This window comes from Drosophila busckii, chromosome 3L (genome assembly GCF_011750605.1).
Source record: "Drosophila busckii strain San Diego stock center, stock number 13000-0081.31 chromosome 3L, ASM1175060v1, whole genome shotgun sequence".
Classification (NCBI taxonomy): Eukaryota; Metazoa; Arthropoda; class Insecta; order Diptera; family Drosophilidae; genus Drosophila; species Drosophila busckii.
The window spans coordinates 18,055,956-18,082,274 of NC_046606.1; the positions used below are offsets into that span (position 1 = coordinate 18,055,956).

The window sequence follows — 26,319 nt, forward strand, 5'->3', positions numbered from 1 at the left end:
ATATTTTAACTAACATAACCTTAGCAGCACGTTATGAGCTATGTTATTCATAACATATCCAAGTGTTATAAAAGGAAAAATTTTGAGTGTTGGTAATTTATTATGAAATTTTTTTTTAATCGCGAATATTTGTTGTAGCGCGTGCAATGTGTAAATCGGCATTTGTTTAAATATTGATGTGTACATATAGTAATGGGATTATGACGCCAGGAGCTGGTCAAGTGAATTGAGTGATATACGATAATACACATTGTTGCCGACGCCACAGCCCCGCGTAAGCTGCTTCCATGTTGCACGATTTTTAAGTCAAAAGGAAGATTAGAGCTTGTGCACCCGTTATCTACTATCTCGTAGTAGCCTCCTTGCCCCGCGACCCCCACGAGTATTGTGCATTGCATTCATTAATACAAATGCAAGCTAACTGCACAATAATAACTTTTGGAATTGATAATAAATAGAGCTATCAACGTTCAAACTGCATATAGACTGGTAAGTAAGTGTGCCTATGTATGCACGTGTGTGTGTGTGTGTGTGTGTGCCGCCGACCGCATTTTTCTGCAAGCATACAATATGTATATTTATGATGTGAAGAAGGTGTGGGCGAATTGTCAGTGAGCTACCAACATTTGAATTGTGCTCTCTTTAGGTTATAGATTACGTTTTGTCGATTCTCTTTGCGTGTATGCAACAGCAGCCAACGTTTTGTGCGCAATCCCAATCTGTTAACCCCCAACCCTACTTTGCCTTCTAACTCCCTCACATCGCCTTATTCATATCGCATGCATGTATTTATAGTACGAATCCATGTGCGAGCGGTTTCCTCGTTAAATATTTGTACACATTTATACATACATATGTATGTAACTATGCGTATGCGTGCGTATGTGTGTGTGCGTTTTGGCGTATTTTAAGATTTGAGTATTATTAATTTATAAAGATTCTGTTTGTATCAAAATTTAGCTAACTGCACTGTAGCTATAAATTATTAATGTGTATCTTATCATACTTGCATAGATTATTTTGGTTAATTTTATAAGCAGACACAAACATAGTATGTATACATACATACATACGTATGCTTATGCGTGGGCGCCTATATGGAAACACATATACATATGCACATACCTCTGCAGTGTGTGTGCTTACGCTTATCGGCAGTGACACATATATCAACATGTGTTTTTTTTTTCTCATACACTTTAATGCTGTAGAGTTAGGATATTTGCAATTCGTTGTGAAATACATTCATCATGTCTGCGCAGTTTTAAATTGTGCGTCACTAGTGATGTGTGTACGCTTATAAACTTAAACATTTTGTCAAAAATAAATTCTAAATGAATTGTAGAGTATTTGATCTGCACTGTGACACAATTTACTGCTGTGCGCTACTTAGGTAATAAAAATAGAGTTGCTGTTTCTATCAATTGGCAATGGTCATGATGCTATAACGCTATCAATGGAAACGCAAACCAGTCGTCTAAACAATTGGCCACACACACAGAGTGCAGCAAAATGAATTATTCCTGCCAATCCTCCACTGCCACCCCAGTTCACCTACACAGTTTACAAATTGAGGAAAAGCGTTTGTTGCATGATTATAATGTTGAATTAAGCTGCCTTCAATGAATTATTTATCGTAAGCAATGTGAGCCCTTCAAGCTGACATATGACATGCACATATGTACATATACATGCTACTATATAGCGTATATAGCGCGATTGTAGAATATTAAGTAAATAAAATTAAAATTGTAATGCGCTCTGTTTACTATGATTGTGGCATGTGTAAGGTCAACTCTTGAGGGGTAACGATTTACGTGCGGCTATTAAGTTTAAGATCTTTAGAATATGTCAATTCGGTCATATGACTAGGGCTTAAGCGCTCGTCTTCGAGCCCACAGGCTAGCTAAGATAACGTTACCTGAAACGGGTAATGGAATTTTGTTGATTTTCTTCTGCTTACAGCGCAAATATACATACACTTATGTGTGTGTGTGTGTGTGTGTGTGTGTGTGTGTAAATAGGTGTCATATCTTCACTTGTTGCTTTCGGCGTGAAATTTCAGTTTTTGGAGACCCAAACAAAAAACTACATGCGTCAGCATGGCTTCAGTTTATTGCCTTTATATGAAGGTTTTGTATTACTTAAAAAAAAACTAGATATAACTGGTTATTCTTCCAGCTAAGCAATTAGCAAAGCACATGGAGATTCTGATGAAATTTCAGCTTTTGCTTTTTTATGACTTGAAACATTTTCATATGCTACAGATTTGATTTAAATTTTTGAATCTTTATAACATTTTATATAACAATGCTAAGTACAGCAGGCTTAAAACTGGGCGCGACGCCTTTGTAACCAGACCCACATTCGATATATATATATATATATACATACATACATATATACCTACATGCCTCTATATAAAATTGTCAATAAAAACCATTGTAAGCATTGCGCGCTCTTCAGTTCAATTCAAAGCTCTATACAGTGCTCACTTGTGCGCTTGGTGTGTAAACATTTCAAAACTTGGCAATTATTTAAGCAATTAAATAGCCTAATTTGTGTACAAAGTATTTTTATATTGCTGCAAAGACAAGTGTATTTTTACACATATTTTCTATAGCTTCAGTTGCAATCTTTATTGAAAATTTAATTTTTGTTCGCAGAGTTGATTTTTATTGTGTCTGTGATTTCATAAAAACCATGCACGCTGAATTTAAATGAGGCTTGATTACAAATAAAACAAATAATATAATAACAAAAGCTAAAAAAAAAAACTGAACGCTTGACCAATTGATTGAGTTTTGTCGACTTGATTGAAATTGATAAGCGGAGGAATTGCAACCCAAAAAAAAAATGTGTTTAAAAAAGTGAATGAACGTTTGAAAAGTCGAAATTTGTATATACTATCTTCTTTGGGTGTAGAAGTTATTTTCTCCAAGTGTTTGTTAGGGTAGATCAATGATCAATGAGTTATAGCACGTCTTAAATTTAAAACAGTTTTACTTTTGATTTTTTTGTAAAATTTCTTTCTGTGAAATTCTCGATACAATTTGCATATTTATTTGTTATAAATTTTTAATTGACTTTAATTGCCGAATAATTAAGTTGTTTGATTGAAGTGGTAGCAGCTGCGCTAAATTGCAGACAACAAATCAAGCCCTGGCAACAAGTGTGGAAGGAAGAGTGACTATATGTGGTTGCTGGCTTGATTTCACCTTGCATTTTGTTTAGTGTGTCCTTGGCAGCTCTTAAAGTGCAATGCCAATGCCTTAGTGGTAGTCACTGCCTGGCGCCGCCCACTTGCGCCTGGCGACCTTCACGCGTTTCACTATGTTCAGCACACGTTGCACGAAAAACGAAGCGAAAACTATGACGTTTCGGCATTTATTAGGTCGATGATAACTTTTATCCATTGCGTACGAAATACCTCAAGCTAACCTAACTTGTTTAGAACGTTTAGTTGGTTTGTTTTTGTTTTTAGCTACTGTTTAGTATCAACCTGCAGCCCACGCGAAACTATTTTGGCCAAAGTTTTATCAATAATTGACTCTTTCTGAGCTTCTGGCGGCGGTCTAACTAATTGCCAGCCAGCCGTGTACCGCCCACACTCAGTGCTCAATTGCAAAATTATACGCAACAACTCTAATATAACGAGTAGCAAAGTCAATTTGTTCCGTAATGATTTAGCAAAGCGTTCGCGGAGAATTCTTATACATAGTTGTTCTTTTATCGTGTCCTTTATTGTTGCCACGCGCCTTTTGTGGCAGTTGCAAGTGGCAACTGTTTAACGATGTGAGAAAAGTGCATAAAAGGTGGCAACGTGAGTTCACCTTTTAGCACGATATGAAACAAGAGCAATCTTCACTAAAGTTAAGACGAATTAGTCACCAATTTTTGTGTTATTATTAACGTTATTTTCTAATAAAATTGTTGATGTGATTAAAAGTTGGAGCATAGGTAATAAAGGTAGTTGTAAGGTCTGTTTTACTAAACCATATTTAAACGACTTTAATCGCATACGTGTCTATTATATGTCTGCATATACACCAACGCACAGTTCTAAGTTCTGTATAGTGTACATTATGGCAATTCGTTTACTTTATGTAATCAGCAGTCAGTTGTAGCTACTGCCTAATGCAGTCTTTGCCAAAAAAGATTGGAACAGTTAACGCGTAGGCGTTAGTTGAAGCGCACGCATAGTTAAGCCGCATTGCGCTTACAGTAATCCTCTTGTTTTGTCATTTTGAAAACTCCTACGACTAACTGACAGCTGGCTGACGTAGTTAGCTATAGTTTTTTTTTTTTGTTCCTTATTCTGTAAACAAATTGTCACACCTGCTAACACATGATTGATTGGCGCACTGTTTGTGTGGTTGCTCTCAAAACAGATCATAAAATGCAGTATCAACGCTCCAATTAAGGTGCCTGAGTAATGAAGCTTTTGACTTTTGTGTGTGGTAGTGAGTCTATGTGTCCATATTTGGAGTCAGCAAGCTGCTGGTAATTGAACTTGAACTTCCGCTCATTGTTGATACACTAAGGAAAACAAAAGTGCTGAAATTTATAAATTGAAATGTTTTTTTTTTTTTAATTTAAGAAATACCTTAGTTATCAGTCGTTCATCCAATTAAAATTCAAACTCGAAAAAATTACTAACTTTAATATAAATTTAATATGTAACTGTTATAAAAATGATAAGTGCCGGTAGAGTTTTTTTTTACTGTGTGAGTGGGAGCGTGTATGTATGTGTGCTGATTAACCGCCTCCACAATAATTGAACCTATTTTCCAATCTCAGATCTAAAAAGCGTTCGAATTGATGTATATATAATGAGTAGAGCCGAACAGAGTGCGCCACAGTGAATCAGAGAAACAAGAGAGCGTGAAGGAAGCATTGTAGCATTGCATATATAAAAGTAGTCGGAGCAGCGCCTGGTAAAGATGGCGCGTCATATAATGGCGGTATGTGTGGTGTGCCTCCTGTGTGCACAACGACTGCACTGTCAAGATCATCTGGCTGGCAATATGCCGTTGGCCGCACAACGCATCGATGAGCTGCTCAATGCGCGCTTATTGAACGGCAGCCCAAATCCCTCCAGCGAAGCAATTGACACCACCGAATTGGACCAGAGACTGTTAGCTGATGAGAGCGATACGCTGAACTATAGCACAAGTCCGCCCTTTAGGAGACGCAAGCGTCATGCCGGCCACGACGAACATGTCACGCATAACCCGCAGCTAACGGACTACTATTTGCAACAGTTGATGCAACAGCAACATATGCTAAGCTCCAGCGGCTTCCACGCATTGCTACAACAATTGGGCCTTAATCAACTGCTAAGCAAGAGCAACAATAATAGCGTAAGTAATTTCGTTTGTGACTATATTGATTGAATTGATTTTAATATATACTTATTCTCTCACACTTTAGTGCGTTTCTACGTCAGACCTGGTGCAACATGTGAAACCGCACGATCTCACCCATCAACACAGTCATCATCAACATCAACATCAACATGAACATGAACACGATCCGTCGTCGCAGCTTAACAATTGCACTCTGGAGCAATCGCTGAATGGCAATAATGTCTCCAACATTACCTGCCCGCCACAACAACAACTAGAGCATGAGCCACATGAGGCACACTCGGACTATCAGCTAAGTGCAGAGCATTTGCTGCATTTGTGTCCCGTGCTGTTGCATGAACTGGCCACCAGCAGTGGTGGTTGCATAGAGCCTGCTACGTTGGCTGTTATTGATAACAATGAGCGCAAGCAGCAGCAAAAGGATGATATATTTTATGGTAAATTGAATGCTGAATTTAATGGTTCAATTAAGAGCTATTTTTAAGTCTATTTTAATTGCTTAGAATTGATTCAATTCAAAATTCAAATTGGGAACAAACCATAAGATATTCAATATTTTTATTTACTCCCTTTTCTAGTGTGGATTTATGCTTTTACTTCAGTGTTTGCATGTGGCATTTTGGGGCTGGTAGGCGTGGCCATTATACCATTTATGAACTCGCGCTATTACAAGCACATAATACAATATCTAGTGTCATTGGCTGTAGGCACTATGACTGGAGATGCTTTGCTACATTTGCTGCCACATGTAAGTGTAGTAAATAAATTAAAGAACCAACTTTATTTAAATCTTGCACTCTTATACCCTCAGTCACTTGCTGGCCAGGATGAAAAAGGCATGATTAACAAAGGCTTAGGCTGTCTAAGCGGCATTATCTTCTTCTATATCACCGAACATGCATTAACTATGATCTCGGAGTGGCGCAAGAGTGTGGAGAAAAAAGAGATAAAGAAACCATCACGTGCTAAAGTCATGCGCGATCCAGACTCTTCGGTAAACAATTCTGTAGCCGGCGATAGAGTGTGCAAGCAAAAGTATAGCTCGTATCCTTATTGCTATGATGAGATAACCATGAACAATAAACAGGATGTTTGGATGCATGACGGTGGCGCTGTACCAGCAACTGTAAATGCGGCGGCTGCAGGTGCTGGTGGCGATGCTACTAGTGCCGAGTCCAGCATTCGTCGTTGTGACAAGACAGAACATGATGAAGGCACTGCTGCAGCACAATCCCTGCTTTCCACTTCGCACAATAATTATGCCGAAATGAATCATCATCAGCACAATCACCATCAGCAGGCACAGGATAGCAGCAATAGCGCCACCACAGAACTGGACACAACTACATCTAATGGTGGTACTGTGGCCAAGGATAAAAATGATCATGTTACTGTTATTTTGCGTGAGCATGAATCCTCCCATCATGGCCACAGCCATCGTCATGGACATGTGCATTCACCTCCAGAAACTTTAAGTGCTGTTGCCTGGATGATTATCATGGGTGATGGTCTGCATAATTTTACCGATGGCATGGCTATAGGTGCTGCATTTGCGGAAAATATTGCTGGTGGCTTCTCCACCTCATTGGCCGTGTTTTGTCATGAGCTACCGCATGAGTTGGGCGACTTTGCCATACTCATGAAGGCGGGCATGTCTGTCAAATCAGCAGTTTATTATAATTTGTTAACTGGCGTGCTAAGTTTTATAGGCATGATCTTTGGCATTGTGTTTGGTCAATCCCAAGAGGTGGCACAATGGATGTTTGCCGTTGCGGCAGGTCTTTTTATCTACATTGCGCTGGTCGATATGGTAAGTATTACACTATAGTCACTCCTTAGCTTAAGTATGGATTGTTGAGCTTAAACAGAAAGCAAAACATCAATCATAGCCTTGAATGAAATATATTATCGATAATGATAGTTTCCTGTAATATACGTTACAAATTATTCACACTCACTTTCTTTCCAGATGCCTGAGATCTCTGCTGCTCACAAGTCACTGGCGCAGTTTTTGCTGCAAATTCTGGGCATGCTTAGTGGTGTCATTATTATGTTGTTTATTGCCATGTATGAGGGTGAACTATTGAATGCATTTGGAAGCTCAACGCCTAGTTCGGCCCATCACTAAAGGAGATGCGAAGGAGCTTGCAAGCCACGGCAGAGTCTTCTGGCGTATTATGTATATTTCTTTGCGAACATAGGAATTTCATTTTGTATATTACTTTAGTAGGTATGTTAACATACACACACACATCCTCACACACACACACACAGCAAGTCATTAATTAATTGCAAACATAAGTAAAAGCATTTGTTAAACAGTTTATGAAACAAAACACATTTAACATACACACTTATAGACACGTTAACTGCCAACGCAGCTTCTTTAATTTGTTCCTAACACACACAAACTCACACACAGAAATATTTAATTTAAGAAGCGTTCAATGTCCATAAGCTATAAAGTGATTATGAATTTAAAATATCGATTGATACAAGCAAAATTACAAATTTGCTCAAAAACCTAAGAAATTGAACAAACAATAGCAAAACAATAACGAAAATACATGGAACAAACCGAGCACTGATAAAATTGTTAACAATTAAGAACCAGGCTTAAGCAGAAGCTCAAAGTATCATTGATCGTTAGCATGAATGAAAATTTGGTCGCTTACAAAACTAATAATCGCATAACTGCAACAAAAGCAACATTACTTACAGCTTAAGATTTGATTAATATTGTAGCAATGTATATAAAAACAAATTATATACGTTTTTTGTACTGGTAGCGTGCGCATGTTATTTTCACGCCTACTTTAGAGTTTAGAATTATAAATAAATAAACTTTATTTAAATTCACATATTTTTTATACATTTTGTATGTATATGTTTGTTTAAATTATACTTTTTTTGGCAGTACTTAAAACGACTTTGTTTCTTACAAAATTTTTCCTTTAGCGCAAAGTTATTTAAATTTAATTTATTGCAATCGTTTGTTTAAGGCATGATTATATTACCTCCCACTCTTTTGGCACCTACTTTAAGCTTATACTTTTATTTTTGTAATAAGCCACGTTAAATATAGTACATACAACCATACATACATTTTCATTTTGTGTTTTATTTAATCTTTTAAACGCACAAATCTAAACAAGTGATTGTGATCCAAATTCGAAGAAATAAACGCAACATTTTTAAAATGTTGGCGCTATGTTGGAAGTTTCTACTTTTCGCAAACACATTTACACCTACACCCTCCAGCACTAACTAAAACAAGTATGAAAGCCCACACTACATGCTAATGAGGCAGTAAAACGTATTAAACTTAGCTCTAAGTTCTCCACTAAATAACCGTATACATATAATCACAATATTTAAAGAAATTTGTGAATAAAAATAAAAACTACTTTGGTGATATCAAGCAAAAGGCAATTGAAACGAAATAAACATACAAGTATAATAACTACTATAATAAATTAAGTCAATATGCTAGAATTGAACACAATTTACTCGAAACGAGTGTTTTTCGCTACATATTTTTGGTTAGTAATTTTTATAATAAAACTTTAACACACATTGAAATTTCCAAAATAAACGTTTTTCAAGCAAATTTTAATATACAATTTTGTATTTTTATTTTTACTTTGAAATTTAAATGAACCGCTCTCTGGACAAGAATTTATTAATTTAACATGCTCTGTTAATAATTAAATGCTAGCCGGTCGTCGACGAGTATCGATAGGGCTCGATAGTATCGAAAGATTAAGGATTCCTGGCTGTGGGGGAGGACTTGAGATGTGTATACTGATTTTATTATTATTTAAATTTGTATTAATACGACAGGTTTTAAGCAAATTATTTACTATAAATATATAAAAAAAAAAAACACCAAATCTAGCGGAAAAATGGCTAAGTTTTGCTTGTGACAACTCTGTGCGTATGTTATGTGCCCATGACAACTCTGTGCTTATGTTGTATAGAAAAGGACAACACGATTGGCGCTGTCAAAACTGTTAAAGATGCAAGCGACCGGGTCGAAATTACTACTGCCTAATTTCTGCAAATTTCTGGCCATATTCTGCGTAATTATTACACAAAATCATGTGTCAGCCAACGTGAATCCCGCCGCTGTTGGCGTGCATCGCAGATTTGAGTACAAGTACTCGTTTAAGCCACCATACTTGGCGCAAAAAGACGGCACTGTGCCCTTCTGGGAATACGGGGGAAGTAAGTAAATTTGTGAGGGGGGCGCCCTGAAGCTCCACGTCAGTTGTTTTGGCCACTTGCGACGCGTCGCATGCGTGCAAACGAGATAGCAATAAAACGGCCAGCATCAGCAACATTCAAAATGAAACGCGAAAGCAAAAGCCAAGTGTACACGCAGGCAATTTGTTTAGCAACAAATAAGAATTTTTTTATACAAACAACACTTGTTGCTTGCAGATGCCATTGCCAGTGCGGAAAGTGTGCGTGTGGCACCATCGCTGCGCTCGCAGAAAGGTGCTATCTGGACTAAATCGCAAACCAGCTTTGACTGGTGGGATGTGGAAATTGTATTCCGTGTGACGGGACGTGGACGCATAGGCGCTGACGGTCTGGCCTTTTGGTATACTACTGAGAAGGGTGACTATAATGGCCCAGTGTTTGGGTCATCGGATCGCTGGAATGGTCTGGGCATTATGTTCGATTCCTTTGACAACGACAACAAGCACAACAATCCCTACATCAGCGCTGTGTTGAACGATGGCACCAAGCAGTATGACCATGCCAATGACGGCACCACACAGCTGCTCAGCGGTTGTCTACGTGACTTCCGCAACAAACCATTCCCGACACGCGCACGCATCGAATACTACAACAATGTATTGACTGTGCTCATACACAATGGCATGTCGAACAACAACGATGACTACGAGATGTGTCTGCGTGCTGATGGAGTGCATCTGCCTAAGAACGGTTACTTCGGCATTTCGGCTGCCACTGGCGGTCTAGCTGATGATCATGATGTATTTCATTTCTTGACCACATCGCTGCATGCTGCAGGTCAACTGCAGGAGCCGCAGAAGGTGGACAATCAGGAGAAACTAACACAGGAGTATAAGGAATATCAGGATAAACTAGAAAAGCAAAAACAGGAATACAAAAAGGAACATCCGGATGAGGTATTTATCTTATCTAGCATAGCTAGTACTAAGCGCGTGCCGTAAATTTATTAACTAATCTTAGTATGACAGTCGATAGTTATTTGTGGTCATTATCAGCTTGACTTTGCTGATAGTGTGTATGCTTAAGTTGCCTTTACTAAATGTCACTAATTTTACAGCACAAAGACGAAGAGGAATGGGACGAGTTCTACGAATCTGAAAACCAACGCGAGCTTCGTCAAATTTGGCAGGGACAAAGCCAAATTGCTGATCATCTACGTGATTTGCATCGCAAGGTAGATGAAATTATTGGACGTCAAGAAAATACGCTTTCGTTGGTTTCACGGGGATTGGCTGGACAACAGGCTTTGCCACCAGCGGCGCCAGGCAGCGTGCCCGTGCCTCAGCAGTTACCAGCTGGCGTATCCATAACACGTCAAGAAGTGGACATGCTAATTTCCAATCAGAACATATTGATGACCACCATCCGTGAGATACGCCAGCTGACAGGCGATATCAATGTGCGCACAGATAGTATACAAACTAATCAGAAGCATGCGCCCACAGCGCAAATTCAATCCGCGGGCTATGATGTTCAAACGCTGATAGCCGAAATGCGCGATGGTATGAATCAGGTCAAGCAGGGCATCTCGCATGTGGGTCAACGGTGAGTTGATAAAGTTAATTGTCCAAAAGAGTTTGATTAAATATAATTTTTCAATTGATTTTAGTTTGGGCACACAGAATGGTGCGCAGGTGGCGCCTTGCCCCACTGGCAATTGTGTGGGTGTGACGTTGTTCCTCAGCGTTACTGCTGTCCAATTGCTGCTAGTATTTATATACAATATATTCAAGTAAGTCCGTTGAGCTCATAAGAATTCCTAAACGCCGTACTAATCAAACTATTTTCTTTTGATTTTATAGAAACCGAAGCGATTCCAATGCGAAAAAGTTCTATTAGGCAAACTCACACACACACACACCTGACTGGGCGGCAATTAAATTTAGTTAAAACAAAACATCAACTACTTAAGACTTCAGCGTAGCGTTTTCATTACTATATATTTTATAATTCGTTTAACGCGCGTTCCCGCCCCAAAAACAAAACAAAAAAAAACAAAATTCGATTGTTTGTGAACAACAAGAAGCTTGAACAATTTATTCAATACCCCATCCAAAAAAAACTTAGCAAAGTCAAAAGTAAAACGATCTATAAACTATGCATATCTCTGCAGAAATTCCGTATAATTAGTGCGCAAGCCAACTCATTGACGGCAAATTCTATTAGACTTTTTGCTCCAAGCGGCTTGGAATACAAACTACATGAAAAGAAACAAGTTTTCCAGCTTTTGTAATTAGCATAAAATATTAATTAATGTGTGTGTCTCTTACACAAGCTGTGAGGCATCCAAAATATTTAGTTACATTTTTGTTTTCTCGCATAGAATTTTTTACTGAATATTATTATAATAATTATAAAATAATGTGAAAATGAAAATGAGAAGCGTGTTTTATATGTTCCATTCCAGTCTCAATGTTTGATATGAAAAAATATAAAAAAAAATTGAAAGATAAACAAGAAAACTTTATAGTTACATATATTTATTGCCTAAGAAAAACTTTATTTCTGCACGCACTACGACAAAAATGGCGCCTCATTGGCGTCCGCATTTGCTGTGGCGAAGCTGAGGGGTACTTGGAGGTTAGCCAAACTTTGGCCATAAAATGTTACTACCATTGGTGGTCGCTGCTAAGAGGTTAGGAGGCTGCATCCCTCCTTCCGCGCATACACCAGCCAAAGATAAATGGACAGAAGCCAACAGCAGTTGTGGCAATGTTGTAAATTCCTTTTTTTCTCGTATATTTGCTATCTCCTAAACTTGGGCTTGGTTGGATGGCAGTTTAGTATATAAAGTATTTGCTTGTATGTATAAGCTCTGCCCACATTATATACTTAGCAGCATGGCCATTGCGCAGGACCAGCAAAGTCCAGGTGTGGTGGCTGTTGGGTTGCATTTGACAGCCAATCAGCGTGGGCTTGTATGAGCAAACAAAATGGCTGCGCTATATATATGATTGTGTGACTTGCTTAAAATTGACCATAAAATTCGTAAAATTCTGCGAAATGTACATTAATATTTTGGCAAAAATGGTGGACCATTTAAAAAATTGATTAAAATTTCTTGCCAAATTATTATGAAATAATTATACATATAAATAATTCAAGAATTTGCATGAAGATAAGAGCAATTAATAAAAGTGGAAATAGACTTTTTTTTAATATACTCTATGCAAACTATTTTAAGTAGCGCATATTCTTAGAGAATAAAGAATTATAATTTCAATTGACCCTCCATTACCACAATTATTGCAAGATATTTTATTTATGTTATTTTATAATTATTATATATATGTTATTTTAAATTTTTTTGCACGACTAAAGCTTTCGTTTAGAAATAGGAAATTGAATATATAAACTTCACTAAATCTAGCAGAAGAGTTACATATCTCAAAAAATTGAAAGAGTGTATTTAAGATATGTATGTAGGTATACAACAAATAATTCTGCATCTTTAACTCAAATATCGTGTTTTGCGATTTCACTCTTCTAGTGAATAAGCGATTTGTATATTTGTATTGTACATTTGTAAAAATCCCTCATCTGACACATCTCCTAACTTAGTTTTATGTTAAAATAAGCTTAGATATCAGAGCAGAGTTTAGCAATTGGTTGATTCTACATCCTCTATTGCAAAATTACACAATTGTTTTATTCTTTTCTCAATGATCCATAATTTAAAATATTGCCCAAACTTTAATAAATCCAAAACGCTCAAAGCATTAGCGCATCTGTAGAATTTTTCTCAAGCCACAATCCATTAGTAAATGAAATTCATAAATCGCCCCACATTAGAGTCCAATGCATGAGTTTTACAACATTGGGCAAACATTTGGCGAAAAAGGGACATAAAATCCAACTGAAAATTATAACAATGTTAGCAGGGTGGATTCGCAAACTGTTTCTCCTACAATATCCTTGCCATATCCATATCCTGTTAACTGTATGGCAGCGTGACAAATGTTGCGCAAACAAATGGATTACATTGAAAGAGTGGTATATACATATATGGTTATTGAGCTGGCAGGCAGACTGCTGAAATCTGTGGTAATGAATCATAAATTTCCATAACTGTCATTGGGTTTTGCAGGCAGCCTGGATTAATCTTTGTTGCACTTTGTTAAATTGTTGCGGGTTATGTTCTTTTATTTAAATGTGTCTAGAGGATTCACCATTTAGATATAGGAAACTTATTCATTTTCAAACATAATTCGGTTGTTTATACATTACCTTTGTTTATCATGTTAATCCAACACCTTAACCTTAACCACAAAGTGGTAGTATAAATATTCAATTTAAACCTTTTTTGATTTTGGTCATAATATTTTTATTATTAATTTTTAAGTCCTCAGCAAAATCTAACTTAGTTAATTCTACATATATTTTTAACTGTTTCTTCCCAAAATTATTATTTAACTCAATAGCTATAACTTCGACAAATACTTTATTCATTTATGAATCATAGCCAACAATCCCGTCACATGTTTAATGTTTATGCAACTGTCCAAGTTTCTCATGCCATTAAGTCGCGGTATATAAGATGACAAAGGCACTTCCATTAGATGGAACTGAACTGTGACCGCGGCCCGAAAGAGAAAATCCCAGCACCCTTTTGAGTTTGAGAATTTGCGAAAAACCAGAACAAAAATCTATAATATTTTTCGTTTGCTTGGTATGACGAATGCACATGTCACACATGAATCGCGAACTACTTCGATACCATTTCCAGGCTACCCCAACTCCAGTGTCATAGTTGCTGTCTCTCATATCCGTTTAGCGGGCAATCAAGCGTGTAGTGCAATTCAATAAGAGCGCTGAGGGGGATAGAATCAAGTTTGGCGCGAGAGAACTTTATCAACACCCATGTCGGCATTAGTTTTGTTTACAAACTTTTTCCGTTGCCTTTTTGACAGCCTGGCTGCATGGAGGGTGAGCCTGGTCTGGTCTGGGGTTGGTGCTCGGCTCGTCTAGATTTTTATTTATGAGCACTTAAATCGATGCGCAAACTAAAATTGCACATGGCATCTACATAAATATGCAATTGCGGGCATGTGAACCGCGCTGACTGCGCCTGCCCTCCACGTTCTCCCGCTGATAAATGATGAAAAAATTAAAAATAAATACGACGGCACGCAGCATCCCCCAAAAAAGATGTAAAAACCCAAAACATAGATGACTGCTCCTGATAATGGTGACATCAATTTGAAACTCAATTGAGCTTGTGTCATCTTGTTGTTGTCCTTGTAATTGTTGTTGTTTCTGCTTGATAAATGCTGCGCTATCAGCGCCATTTATCGTCGAGCGCCTTCTGACTGACTACGACAAGTCAACGAATCGGAAACTCACTCTGACAAGCTAAACCACCTAACCAGCCCCCCGCCCTTAAGGCTAAATGAGGGTTTGCTACACACTATCTTTAAACATCTCCTGGGCGTTGAGAGAAGTTTACATGTTAAATGTTTGCTTAATTGCTCTTTTAGTTAGAACATGGTATATGACCAAGCGCTAAAAGCAGCTGATTAATTACATAGAGATAGCAAGCTATAGTAAATAGCCCAACTTCGTTCTTTAAAAATAAAGGCAGTTTATGAAAATTCTTACATTTTTCCACATTTTCATTTTAAGTATGGCATGTATGGCATCTGAGTTTTGGAGACACTGAAAATAGTTCTGTTAGACTCACGAGGAAACATTTTAAAAGTTTCAAAAAACGTACATTGCAGATACCGCTAAATTTCGAATCCAAACAAGCCGCTTTTTGGCTGGTTTTTGTGATCATTTGATCAGTTTGAACTGGAAGTCAAGATAATATTTATTCTCACGCGTCTCTACATGCATAAAGCTTTTTAACCCGACTTTCATTGTTTGAGTTATGACCCTAACCTAAAACTAAGTTGAAGTTTTATATCCGAAAACGCACTTTCTCTATCATATAATAAACTAAACTATAAAAGATCCGATTTGAGAACTGTGCGACAAATATGCAGCTACGCATTTGCATATACCACAATAATAAAAACTTATATTGAAGAGCATAAAAAATGTATGAAAAGTCATTAAGTGGCGTTAGAAAAACAAGTAAACGACTACAAATTGCTGGCAGCCGTCTAAGCCTCCTTTGCCACTCTACACCCCTTTAAAGGGAATGGAAAATGAAGCCTCAAGGGTGCGAGTCTTGAACTGGAAACAAAGCCACAAATTATTTTTATAGCCGAGACAACTGCACAGTTATGAGAGCTTTATGATGAGCGCTGTGCATTACCTAAAACCTAAACCCTTGGCCATGGAGTTAGAAACGTCTGGGTCGTTAAAATCAAGAAAGTGAAAGACTGGGGTGTTGCTTATAAACTTATGCAATGTCACTTTGCTGTTGTTGTCGCACAAAATTTTAATTGATGACAATTTCATTAAAATTCTGTCTTTGCTTTAGCTGTGGGCGGCGGCCAAGCTGAAAATCTACAACGCATGCTTTACTCATAAAAAAAAATCTGACGCGTGGGCGCTGTTGTCCTGCCAGACTAAACAGGACTATGATGATGATGATGTTGTTTCTAAAGCGAACAAGCGAAGCATGAAGGATGCAAAAAGTTAATCGCTCAGGCGGACTATGGCTTTTGCTATATATGTATTTTGTTTTTGTATATTCGTTGTATCTGCACAGATGTGTTAATGTGTCCAACATGAAAAGAACGTTGTCGAGCCGAGGGATATTTTTTATTGCCCTGTTTAGAGTGCAGGAGCGCAATAAGTAAATTGCGTAAATTTATAGCTGCGTAAATTGTTTAATGACTCAACAGTCTATTTATCCTGTTCAGGGCATGCACTGACATGACTTAATGGGCTGTTGAGGTCGCCAGGACTTCGTGTGTACACAAGTGGTTGTGAATATTTTGAACATGTGTAATTGGTTGAGGCTTGTTGGCAACAAACGTTTTAAACTTGTCTTGAATGAAAGGTACATTTTCTTAGTAAAGAACACTTCGAAAAAAACATTCCATGATATTAAGGAGTATTGGAATATTTTGATCTAAAACCTAATTAAATAAACTCAAGAGCAACTCTTCAGATTTTTTAAAACTCATTAGGTTCTATTCACAAATGTATGTCATTTACAATTTGTATTGAATTATTATAGCTATAGAAAATTAAAGTGTTTCTTATTTTTTTTTTTCTTCTTAAATTTTGAATCATTTGAATTAAATTTTCTGGAGTTTTTGGCCATTACCATAAATTATAAACCCTACATTTATTTGACTAATTTTACGTGCGCCCTGTGCCAAAAAATCTTTATACACATGACATAAATCTTCGTTGTTCGCCTTAAAAAAACCCCTTAATTTTTGGTTGATAAAATGCCAAAATTATCGCAGCTACACATAAGATATATGAGCCCGCATTGAGAGTACTTTTAACCCATTAGCTAACCGGAAGATCGCGCAATTAGTGCTACGCTTTGGTCAGCTTAGGCTCGCATTCCCAAGTGGGTCACTTGATGATTGTTGTCTACACACATGGATTTTGGCTTTTGTTGTTGGGCCAACAAAATGACATAAATCTTGGAACCGGAACCAAAGGCATGACACAGCAGGATCCACAGACAGACAGACAGTAAAGCCAGCCAGACAGCACAAAAATGTCCAGCGCCTGAGATTTATAGTAAGAGTGAAATAGAGTTAGGGCGCGTGCGATAACGTTGTTGGGTGGGTCTATCTATTTGTAACATCTTTGATGGAATCGATGCTTGCCGGATATGACCAAGCGGCAGGCGTTCGATTGAAATTAATTGAATTTGCTTTAGCAAAAACTTGACTTCAGCGTAGCTTTGGTAGCGTTGTTTCCTGTTTATGCTTGAGATGTTCTTGTAGCATAAATTACGCATATATGATATGCTATATGGGCTGTTCTGTCGTTGTGCTATTGTCGAAAAACAGGAACATTAAATTTATTTTTATTTCGTCGATGTCAACCCCAAGTGTAAGAAAAACAACATGAACAGCGCTTAGCCAAACTCCAAGACTCACCCCCTCCAGTTTGCCAACTACTTAACCCCAACTACTAGAAATGTCGCACGATATGCGGTCCGCTGAGTTTTTTGCTAAAGTCATGAATTTTCCTTATTTTTATGATTTTTGCCAGCCAAGATTTTAGTTTTTGTTTTGGCAGCAAGACAAAGATTGTTATCTGGGGGTTGCTACACAGTACACTTGGCTAGCTTTGAGTGAAAACAAAAAAAAAAAAACAAAAACAAAAAACACAGACTCACTCCGGATGCTGCTGATCGCTGCAGGAGAGGCAGGAAAGCCAGACAAATTTATCAAACAAGCGTTCTGCCAACATAAATCATTTATTTTTATTTAACAGGGCTTTAATTCGAATAAAGCTCATTGAAAGCATTTAAAGTATTAATTAACTAATAGAACATTTAAATTTGGCGCCCTACAGGCACCTGCGCATCTTGTTGTGCGCAAACTATCGCATGGGAAGCATATCGATAGTTCTGCATGAGCTCAGTGTTGCATTCGCTCTCACTAGTATCGATATTCGCAACTTTCTATCGCCCTGTTGTTTCATTGCGTTATTTATTTATTCGTTTTTAACTATTTTCGCCACTGATTTTTCACACAATACTGTAAGTTCATAATAATTAAGCCATTAAACATTGCCCTGACATCGAAAAAACGCGTGTGCTGTATAGTGTGTGTGCGTAAAAGGAAATTACAAGTTCAGCTGCAAACATGTGTGTTGTTGCTTGTGTTGTTGTAGGTGGTAATCCAACAATTTGTGGGGCGGCTGGCGCTGGTGGCGTCAGCGGCCAAATAATAAAAAGCGGCCCATTGGCAAATATATTTGCTATCATGGTCACGCGAATTTGTTGTTGCTGCATTTCATAGTTTTTTATATGCTGGCCACCCGCATGCGGTTAGCATGAGTGAGAGATTATGCTAATTTAATGCAATTTTATTTGATACAAGCTGTTTACAACTCAATCAAACTGTAAACATTCTTTTTAAGTAATTGAATTAGTGGAAAGTCATGCGGTTGCTCCTGTCTCTTTCGCACACGCAACTGGTGTTTTAAAGAATTCCAAGTGGAATGCTGAGCAAGGAATCCAGCTCTGTTGCTAGTGTTATCAATGCTGTTGTTGTTCTGCTTGACTTCTTTATCGACTGCGAGTCGATTGATTATAGTGAAGTCAGGACCACAGTAGATAAGATAAGGCTAAAGTTGTTTTTTTAAGTAAACTAGGGATTGTTGATTGACAACACTCAACGCTGCAAATTGCTTCAATTAAGTGCAATTGCAACCCTTAAAGCGAGTCAAGCTCAGCGCGTGTGCATCTCCCGCCGTGCTCAAAACAGATTTAACTTTTTTCAATTGTGGCAGGAGTTTACTCAATTGCCTAATGATTGTGTCAATAATTGAGCATAATTGAAAAGAAACCAAGAGAATCAACAACAAGGGGCATCGTCAGCAACGTTGAAGCCTCATCATCTGCACAGCTAACAAAAAAAAAGAACGTTTTAATTTGCGTCTCATTTGCTTGCAAACAAAAGTTATTGGTAGCACTATGGGTTCTAATAAGGTTTGCTCATGCTATATTGGCAACAAAGCAATAACAACATCAAAACTTTTTTCCACTTAATTTCAATGTGACTAAGCCTTTTCAGCAAGCGTGGATCGCTAACTAGACTATTATTCATACTACTTCCACTTCCACTTTGCTGCTTCCTCTTTGGCGTCTTGCAATAAATTTGTAAAACAAAAAAAGACTCACACTAACGCTTACACTTGTGTGATTCATCGCAGTTTGGTGTTGCTTTGGTTTGGCACCTACACACTCTCGCTCTCTCTCTCTCTCTCTGTTGATATTACTCTCAATCGTTCGCGTGCACTGTTATGCTCTTACTACATGTCTTTTGCTTTGTTTACATTTGCCTGTCCCAGCGATCGGTCCCCAAAGCAGCCCGTGGAGCACAGCAGGTGCCTCTTTCTTCAATACGATCTCTTCTGGCTTGTTGCTCTCTGCATTTGTGTGGCGCTCTCTGAGCTGTTTGCGCACAGTTGAGTTTTAAGCGTCGTCGGTGCCACTTGCGTGCCGCGGTCCGAAATCAAAATATACTACAAAGTAGTTTGAACGCGCGCGCGTGTGTGTGTACGTGTTTGTGTGCTAGTCGGCACAGACTCAAGTTCAAAAATCAAAGAGCAATAAATAAATTTAACGAAAAAGAAAGATAATTTTTAGCAAAAAGGTATACAAATTTGTGTATGTAGGAATATACATACGTGCAAATGTACATATGCACTACTGTGCGCTAGTTAGCAATTATAAATACACACAAACATATGTATATATGCATATGTGTGTGAGTGTGCTGTGTTTGTGTATTAGTGCGTGACATATGGTGCTATTTTCATGGATAAAAAAAGGCAAACAGAAATAGCCAAAGTCAAATAAATTGTGTAATCGTAAGCGCAACGCCCACGCATCTATTGACGCCTGCGCGAATAACAAACCGTTGGATTTAGTCCTGACTAAAAATTATATGCCAAGCTCAGCAAAATTTAAAAAGAAAACAGCGTATTACCTCATCGCGGCTGCTGCTGCTGTCGTTTTTTTTTTTCATTTTTATTTGCGTGCTCAGCCTGCCCCTGACTTTTATTTTTTTATTAACGTTATTTTAATTCTATATATACACACACTCGCATGCATATACTTATGTATTTATGTAGCTGTATATGTAGATATGTTTTTATATGCTAGTTTGTCTATTCAGCTGCCTTGCCTTGCTCTTACGCCCGCTATCTGTCTTGCTGTCTGTTTGAATGTACATACATACATATAAACATACATACTTATGTATGTGTGAGATATCTACAACAAACATTTGTCTGAATGTAGTGCGTCATTAGTTGACTTATTATTTTTGTTATTTGTGGTATATGTATATGTATATGTATTTTCAGCCTGGCTACTCTGCGCTTACTTTGCTTTTTTATTTGCATTTTAATCTCTGTCAACGTTTGCGTTGCTTTTTGTATTGCCCTCCACACTTTGTTTTGTTTGATCGTTTTTATTTTTTGGCACATTTCGCTTGCGGTCTTCGTTTTGTGGGCGTATTTTTGGTTAAGCTTCTCAATATCTTCAAAATGTCAATGCTCGCGCTGCTCTTACAAAATGCTTTTGACCTTATTTAGTTTTGTGGCCGGCCATATAAACAAAAACACACAACAAATAGTTAAGCAAAAGCCAATTCAAAGCTCATTTTCACTTCATGCTTGCGTTCTCTTTAAATTATCGCGCTCTCATTTTAAGTCGCGTCGTGTGTTGTGTGTGTGGGATTCAATTCGAAGCTAAGCTTGGACATTTAAGCGTAGGTCGTTTTTGCATCCGTTACAACTACAAAACAAGCGTGTTTGACATACAGTTATGGACTTGCACACACACAGACACACACACGCGCAGGTGCACGCAATTTCATTAAGTAAAAATCTAAAAGGTATAATCGAGCTCAACCGACAGTATAAGACCCTGTCTAGAATATAAGCACACAAAGAAAAACAAAAACCCGCATTTAGTAAACAAGAAAAATTGCGAAATCCCGCATTAAAATAAACTAGACCATAATCTTATTGAGAAATTTGTTGAGAACCTAAACTTATAGTGACCAAGTGTTTGTTCATTGAACTTTTAGTTACTTAAAAAATAAATTTCATAATAATTTTTATTTAATTAGTAGGAAATGCAAAGCTTGACCACAAAGTTAAAAATTTCTATGAGGTATCGTTACCTTCCGATGATAATTTTGTATGTCATTTGCAACTCGTTTACTTCACTCGTACAATTTGGAATTTTTGTCGTGTAGGCGTTTAAAATATATACAAGTGTTCATAGCGTAGATAATTATTATAGCAAACTTTATTTAAATTACATTTTATTTACAGCTGTCAAATTTTATTTTTCTTGCCCCAAAATAAGTTGTTGAAACAACTTTCGAATTGCTTACGCTGTTTTCTCTCTCGCTCTAAAGGCAGCGTATTGTACTTGACTTTTTTTTTTAAATTTGCATTGCTGTTTTGATTTTTTTAATTTAAGGTGATAAGCCAAGGTGACAGCTGTTTTTAAATTAACATTTTATATAAACTGCTCAAATATCACTTCTTTTTTAATATGTTTATACACATTGCAATTGATTGCTAGCAGTAGTTGTTCAACTGCATAAACAAAAAAAGAACAAAAATGGTTTGCATCGTGTTTCAAGCTCAATTAAAACAAATTAAGCAAGAAATTTGTAACGATTTGTGTGTGTGCGTGTGTGTGTGTGCTCCAAATGCCCAGCAACAGCAAGAAGAACAACAACAATATAGACAGCAATAATAATTAAAATACAAAAATAACAACTGTGCGCGCTCTATTTTTTTAACGCCTCAGCATTTTCATTTGTGCATTGCAAAGCAAGAGCAACTATAAACGAACAAACATATCAGACACACATAAGTACGAATGTCTGTATCTTTCTGTCTACATTTGTATACACAGCTACAGATACTTTGGTGCCGCCTTTTTAAAACTTCTGCCGCACACATGTTCTTCAGTCTTTTAGAATCAGAGCTACAGCAGCAAAAGCAACAAGAAAATGGTATAATGCTACAAATTATTTATTAGGAATTAAAGACTACACAAGTATTCCCAAGATAATTTGAAATAAAATGTTGCAACTCAAACATGAAATATTATAAAATTTTGTATGGTTTTCCAAGTTAGCTGAGAGTTACCAACCTGAAGTGAAAAACTTCAAGATACAAAAAAAAAACAAATTTTATTTTAAGTAAGTTTCCATTATGTTGACTATCGTCAACAACAACATTGCTGAATAATCCGAAACTAAACAAATTACAGCAACTTAAAAATCAGTGCAGCAACAAAAACTACTATTTTTGATATTAAATACGATAAACTATTCCCTATGAGCAACAAATACAAATACTTATTCATATATACTAAGTACATTCATATACACTTTGATAATTTGATTTAAAAAATTGAAAAGGGTATCATGAAGTTGTGCACATGTGTGTGACAGGCGGTCCCCATTATATTTATATTCTTGATCACCAAGACAAACTGAGTCGATTGAGACCTGTCTGTATAAGCAACAAGAATTTAGAAATTATAAGAGCTAGAGACACCAAATTTGGTATTTTGGCACTCCAATTCCTGGATTTTAGTCATCACACAAAAGCTGTAGTATGTTCGCCACCGATTCTTATTATGCCCTAGTAAAGTGTATCAAATAGTTGGCTGCGCACAACGTTATTGCGTTCTTGCTTTTTATTGTTTTTGGAATTTCAAGTGCAAGTGGAGCAGTATGGTAAGGGAGCAGAGGGTTGGAAACCAAAAGCTGCGGCAAGTGGGCGACGCTTTGAGGAATTTTATGCTTTCTTTCGATTTGCCTCAGCCACATGTATACGACAACTTAAGGGACAGAATGTGGGAACAACAAACACCCCAAACGGCAATGGGAGTGAATTTGAATAATCCAAATTAGTTAAACATTTTTAGTGGGTAATTTATCACAATTGCAATACATCCAAACCATTAAAGCAGTACGTACGAATTCTTGATGCTGTAGATCTGTGTAAACACGCGTGATAAAAGTAATCTGATATGTGTGAGGTGTCTAGTATGTCCTAAATGATATTCTATGATAAAATAGAAAACCCATGGACTGAACTCTCTACGACAAAATATGTTTCGCATTGTGTTTTTGATGTTATGTGGTGAATTTGATTTTTTACGCTTGTTTTGTTACGGAAACATGGAAACTACTGTACGCTGGCTTGTTCGTGGTGTATATAAAATCGAAGTAGGGGATTATTGGGGAGATATGGGATATCAGGCTGTTAGTGGGTGGGGGCACGGGGTGGCCTGGTGTCCATCGTGGCGGGCTTCCTCGGGCTGTGGTTGTTAGAGTTAGGCTTCGGGGTGTGTAGTGGCATTAGGCGCGGCTGTCTTCGTCGGTTTCGGGCTCGTGTTTGGCGTTGTGTGTCTGCTCGCGGTCTTTTTTCTTGGCTTTGTGTTGGGTTCATGTCCCGCTCCGCGCGAGGGGCCAGTGGTTAGGGGCTTGTTTTTGGTGTTGAGGGGTGAGGTGTTGGATTGTTATAAATTGATTTATGGATTTATTGTTTCTCAATATATATAAATATATATTGCAGCTGCTGCTCTTTCTTCTACTACTTCTGCCAAAAGGCAGATGAGCAAACGCTTATTCATACATTGGTGGGCGACCAGAGGAAGCCTTGTTGACTGTTCTGTGCGCCTTGATAAGGAATATAATTATATTATTATCACTTTATTTATACGCATATTAGTGTGTGTGTGTGTGTGCACATATGAATGCATTTCCAGTCTATATATAGGCATCGTTGCCTTGCCACACAAGCCTCATTTATGTGACGCCAACTTGGGGCATAGGGGCCAGAGAGAAAGAAAGACAGAGAGAGAGAGAGAAAGCAGCACGTATGAATGCTAAGATTTATGCAAAATGAGTAAGGAATTTGCAATGTGTGTTTGTTTGATTATTTACTCATACGCTCTGTTATATTTGCATATATTTATACATTTATATTATATATATATTTATGTGTTTATAGTATTTTTATTTACTTTTGGTTTCTTGCTTGGCTTGTTCGCTGATAGAGTTGTGTATAATTGTTGATTCCTCTTCTTGATTACGTCACCAGCCTTGATAGGCGCTAAATGAACTACCTTTGTTGATTAAATAATTTATCTTTTGATCACATACATTTGGTATAATTCATGCGGCGAGAAAATGTAGTTGAAAATATTTAAAATATCGTTAAAAAATCTATAATTGTTCTGCTCTCAAAGCTTAGGGGATGCAATAATAATATCGAACCCTATTTACGACAATAACATATGCGCCAAAAATTAATTATACAGGAGAGATCTGTGAATTTAGCTTGATATTGAAAAAGTATCCGTTTTTAAGGTCTCATATAAATAATATCTCCATTTCTCAGTGTTATTTGCGTAACTTACGCAACTTTAACAGTTAGTATTTACGACAGTTTAGTTATAGAACTTAAGTGTTGTTTTTGCATATTTAAAACATTTTTTAAATTTGTTTAAATACATTTTTCATAATTTGGCATGATAGTAATTATAATTGTGAGTTCACAGAGTGAAATGAAGAGGGAATAAGGTAGGAGTATCACTTGCGCTCCTTTCGTTTTAAGTGTTCTTTTGACTTTTACTGACTTATGATAGAATTTGATCTTGCTAATACCTTTTTGCATAATGACTTTAGTAAAAACGCATATATTCTTTAATTTTGTTGTGCTGGTTTCGCTTACAAGTAATTGACACCAGTTTCGAATCTCTCTAATCGTCTCACTATAAAATAAAATCCAATATTTTAGGTGCAGATGCGGATTGTGTTTATAAACAAGTTTCCATCAAAAGCCAAATTTAAGAAAATGGCGCATACGTTATTGTCGCAAATAGGGCTCGATATAATTTGGTTTTTTAAAAATTAAAAAAAAATTTATGTAAATTACTTAAAGTTGCAAATTCTTATAAATGTAGATGCCCTACCCAATATAACTTTTAGCTAATCAAAGCTGCTGAGCTAAGCGTGTTCATTGGCACTAAGCATAACTTGGCCTTGTAGGGTGTGAGATTAGGGTTGATGTTAGGCTAGGGTGCTGCCTGAAGCTCTCAGACATTAATCAATGGAGAGACTTTGTTTTTGTTGTTGTAAGTATTTCACATTTGAGTTCTCAAATCAAGCAAAAAGTCAAACTCAAATGGAAGAACGCCATGACAGGCAATGTGTATGTAAATCAAGATACATACATAAATGCTATGTTTGTGTCTGTTTTGGCACTCAGCTTGTGCGAAAATCCATTGGAGCCCGACTGGCGGGAGCCTAAAGAATATTTTTTGCTGCTGTCAGTTAAAATATAGAAAGAGAGCGAGGGAGAGTGTGATGGGGAGTGCGAGTGTGTGACTAAAGTGCAAGTCAGCCAATCATAAAATAGTGCAATCCTTATTTATGGCTTAGATTTTGGCAGCTTGATATACTAATCATAACATAAATGAGCCTTAATTACAGCCAAGATGAACACGACGGCACACGCCAGAATAAACCAAAAGAGCGTTTTAATTAGCTCACTGATATTTATCTGTTGACATAATTTGTAAGCATTGTCGCTTACACACAGACGCACACACACACACACAGCACCTTTATGCAGGCTAATTGAAAATTACCACTCACCCAACCGGACAAGACCACCAACAGCCTTTCAGATAGCACTTTGCCCCTTTTTATTGAAGATAGACGCATATCATGCGCTTTTGGTTTTGTTTGTTTGCGTTTATTTATTGTGTATTTTGTTACTTTTAATGCATCTTTTATCTGGATTTCGCCATCAATAATAAGCCAAAGCCAAAGAGATACAAACACACACAATTTGCGAGCCGCCAGACACCACCCCGCGCCGCCGCGCCGCCCCCGCCGCTGGCGCTCCCCGCCGCCCCCATTGTCTGTCTGCTGACAATAGTTGCCCAAGGCTGACGTGTCGTCCGTCCACTCGCTCAGCTCAGCTCAGCTTGTTTACTCAAATTACAACTGTGGATTTATCTGCAGTTACCCATCTTAAG

General features: G+C 37.4%; 3 protein-coding genes across 5 annotated transcripts in view; all 3 read left to right on the top strand.

Moving 5' to 3' along the window:
- Nucleotides 1-135: 135 nt before the first annotated feature.
- On the top strand, nt 136-8,204 carry LOC108600778 (zinc transporter foi). 3 transcript variants are annotated; one of them, XM_033293614.1, is made up of 6 exons: nt 136-489; nt 4,801-5,363; nt 5,434-5,806; nt 5,948-6,117; nt 6,181-7,179; nt 7,339-8,204. In XM_033293614.1, the coding sequence occupies exons 2-6, from the start codon at nt 4,944-4,946 to the stop codon at nt 7,495-7,497; spliced, it is 2,121 nt and encodes a 706-aa protein (XP_033149505.1). In that variant the 5' UTR covers nt 136-489; nt 4,801-4,943; the 3' UTR covers nt 7,498-8,204. The 3 variants fall into 3 exon arrangements, with proteins under 3 accessions (XP_033149505.1, XP_017844035.2, XP_033149506.1); XM_017988546.2 differs by lacking the exon at nt 136-489 and adding an exon at nt 2,475-2,506; XM_033293615.1 differs by lacking the exon at nt 136-489 and adding an exon at nt 4,724-4,741.
- A 1,160-nt stretch (nt 8,205-9,364) lies between these two features.
- Nucleotides 9,365-11,630, top strand: LOC108598535 (protein ERGIC-53). The gene is made up of 5 exons (XM_017985218.2): nt 9,365-9,596; nt 9,813-10,531; nt 10,693-11,180; nt 11,245-11,367; nt 11,438-11,630. The coding sequence occupies exons 1-5, from the start codon at nt 9,389-9,391 to the stop codon at nt 11,472-11,474; spliced, it is 1,575 nt and encodes a 524-aa protein (XP_017840707.1). The 5' UTR covers nt 9,365-9,388; the 3' UTR covers nt 11,475-11,630.
- A 6,556-nt stretch (nt 11,631-18,186) lies between these two features.
- Nucleotides 18,187-26,319, top strand: part of LOC108599768 (talin-2) — a 30,413-nt gene continuing 22,280 nt past the window's right edge. The window contains 1 exon segment of the mRNA XM_017986793.2: nt 18,187-18,261. The gene's annotated coding sequence lies outside the window, so the exon portion shown is untranslated.

What these genes read in the sequence shown, in the direction of transcription:
- LOC108600778 (XM_033293614.1), top strand. Translation starts at nt 4,944, where the DNA reads ATGGCGCGTCATATAATGGCGGTATGTGTGGTGTGCCTCCTGTGTGCA. An exon ending in GCAAGAGCAACAATAATAGC is followed by an intron (nt 5,364 to 5,433) that starts GTAAGTAATTTC and finishes CTCACACTTTAG; the next exon opens with TGCGTTTCTACGTCAGACCT. An exon ending in TGCTACATTTGCTGCCACAT is followed by an intron (nt 6,118 to 6,180) that starts GTAAGTGTAGTA and finishes TTATACCCTCAG; the next exon opens with TCACTTGCTGGCCAGGATGA.
- LOC108598535 (XM_017985218.2), top strand. Translation starts at nt 9,389, where the DNA reads ATGCAAGCGACCGGGTCGAAATTACTACTGCCTAATTTCTGCAAATTT. An exon ending in CTTCTGGGAATACGGGGGAA is followed by an intron (nt 9,597 to 9,812) that starts GTAAGTAAATTT and finishes TGTTGCTTGCAG; the next exon opens with ATGCCATTGCCAGTGCGGAA. An exon ending in ATCTCGCATGTGGGTCAACG is followed by an intron (nt 11,181 to 11,244) that starts GTGAGTTGATAA and finishes AATTGATTTTAG; the next exon opens with TTTGGGCACACAGAATGGTG.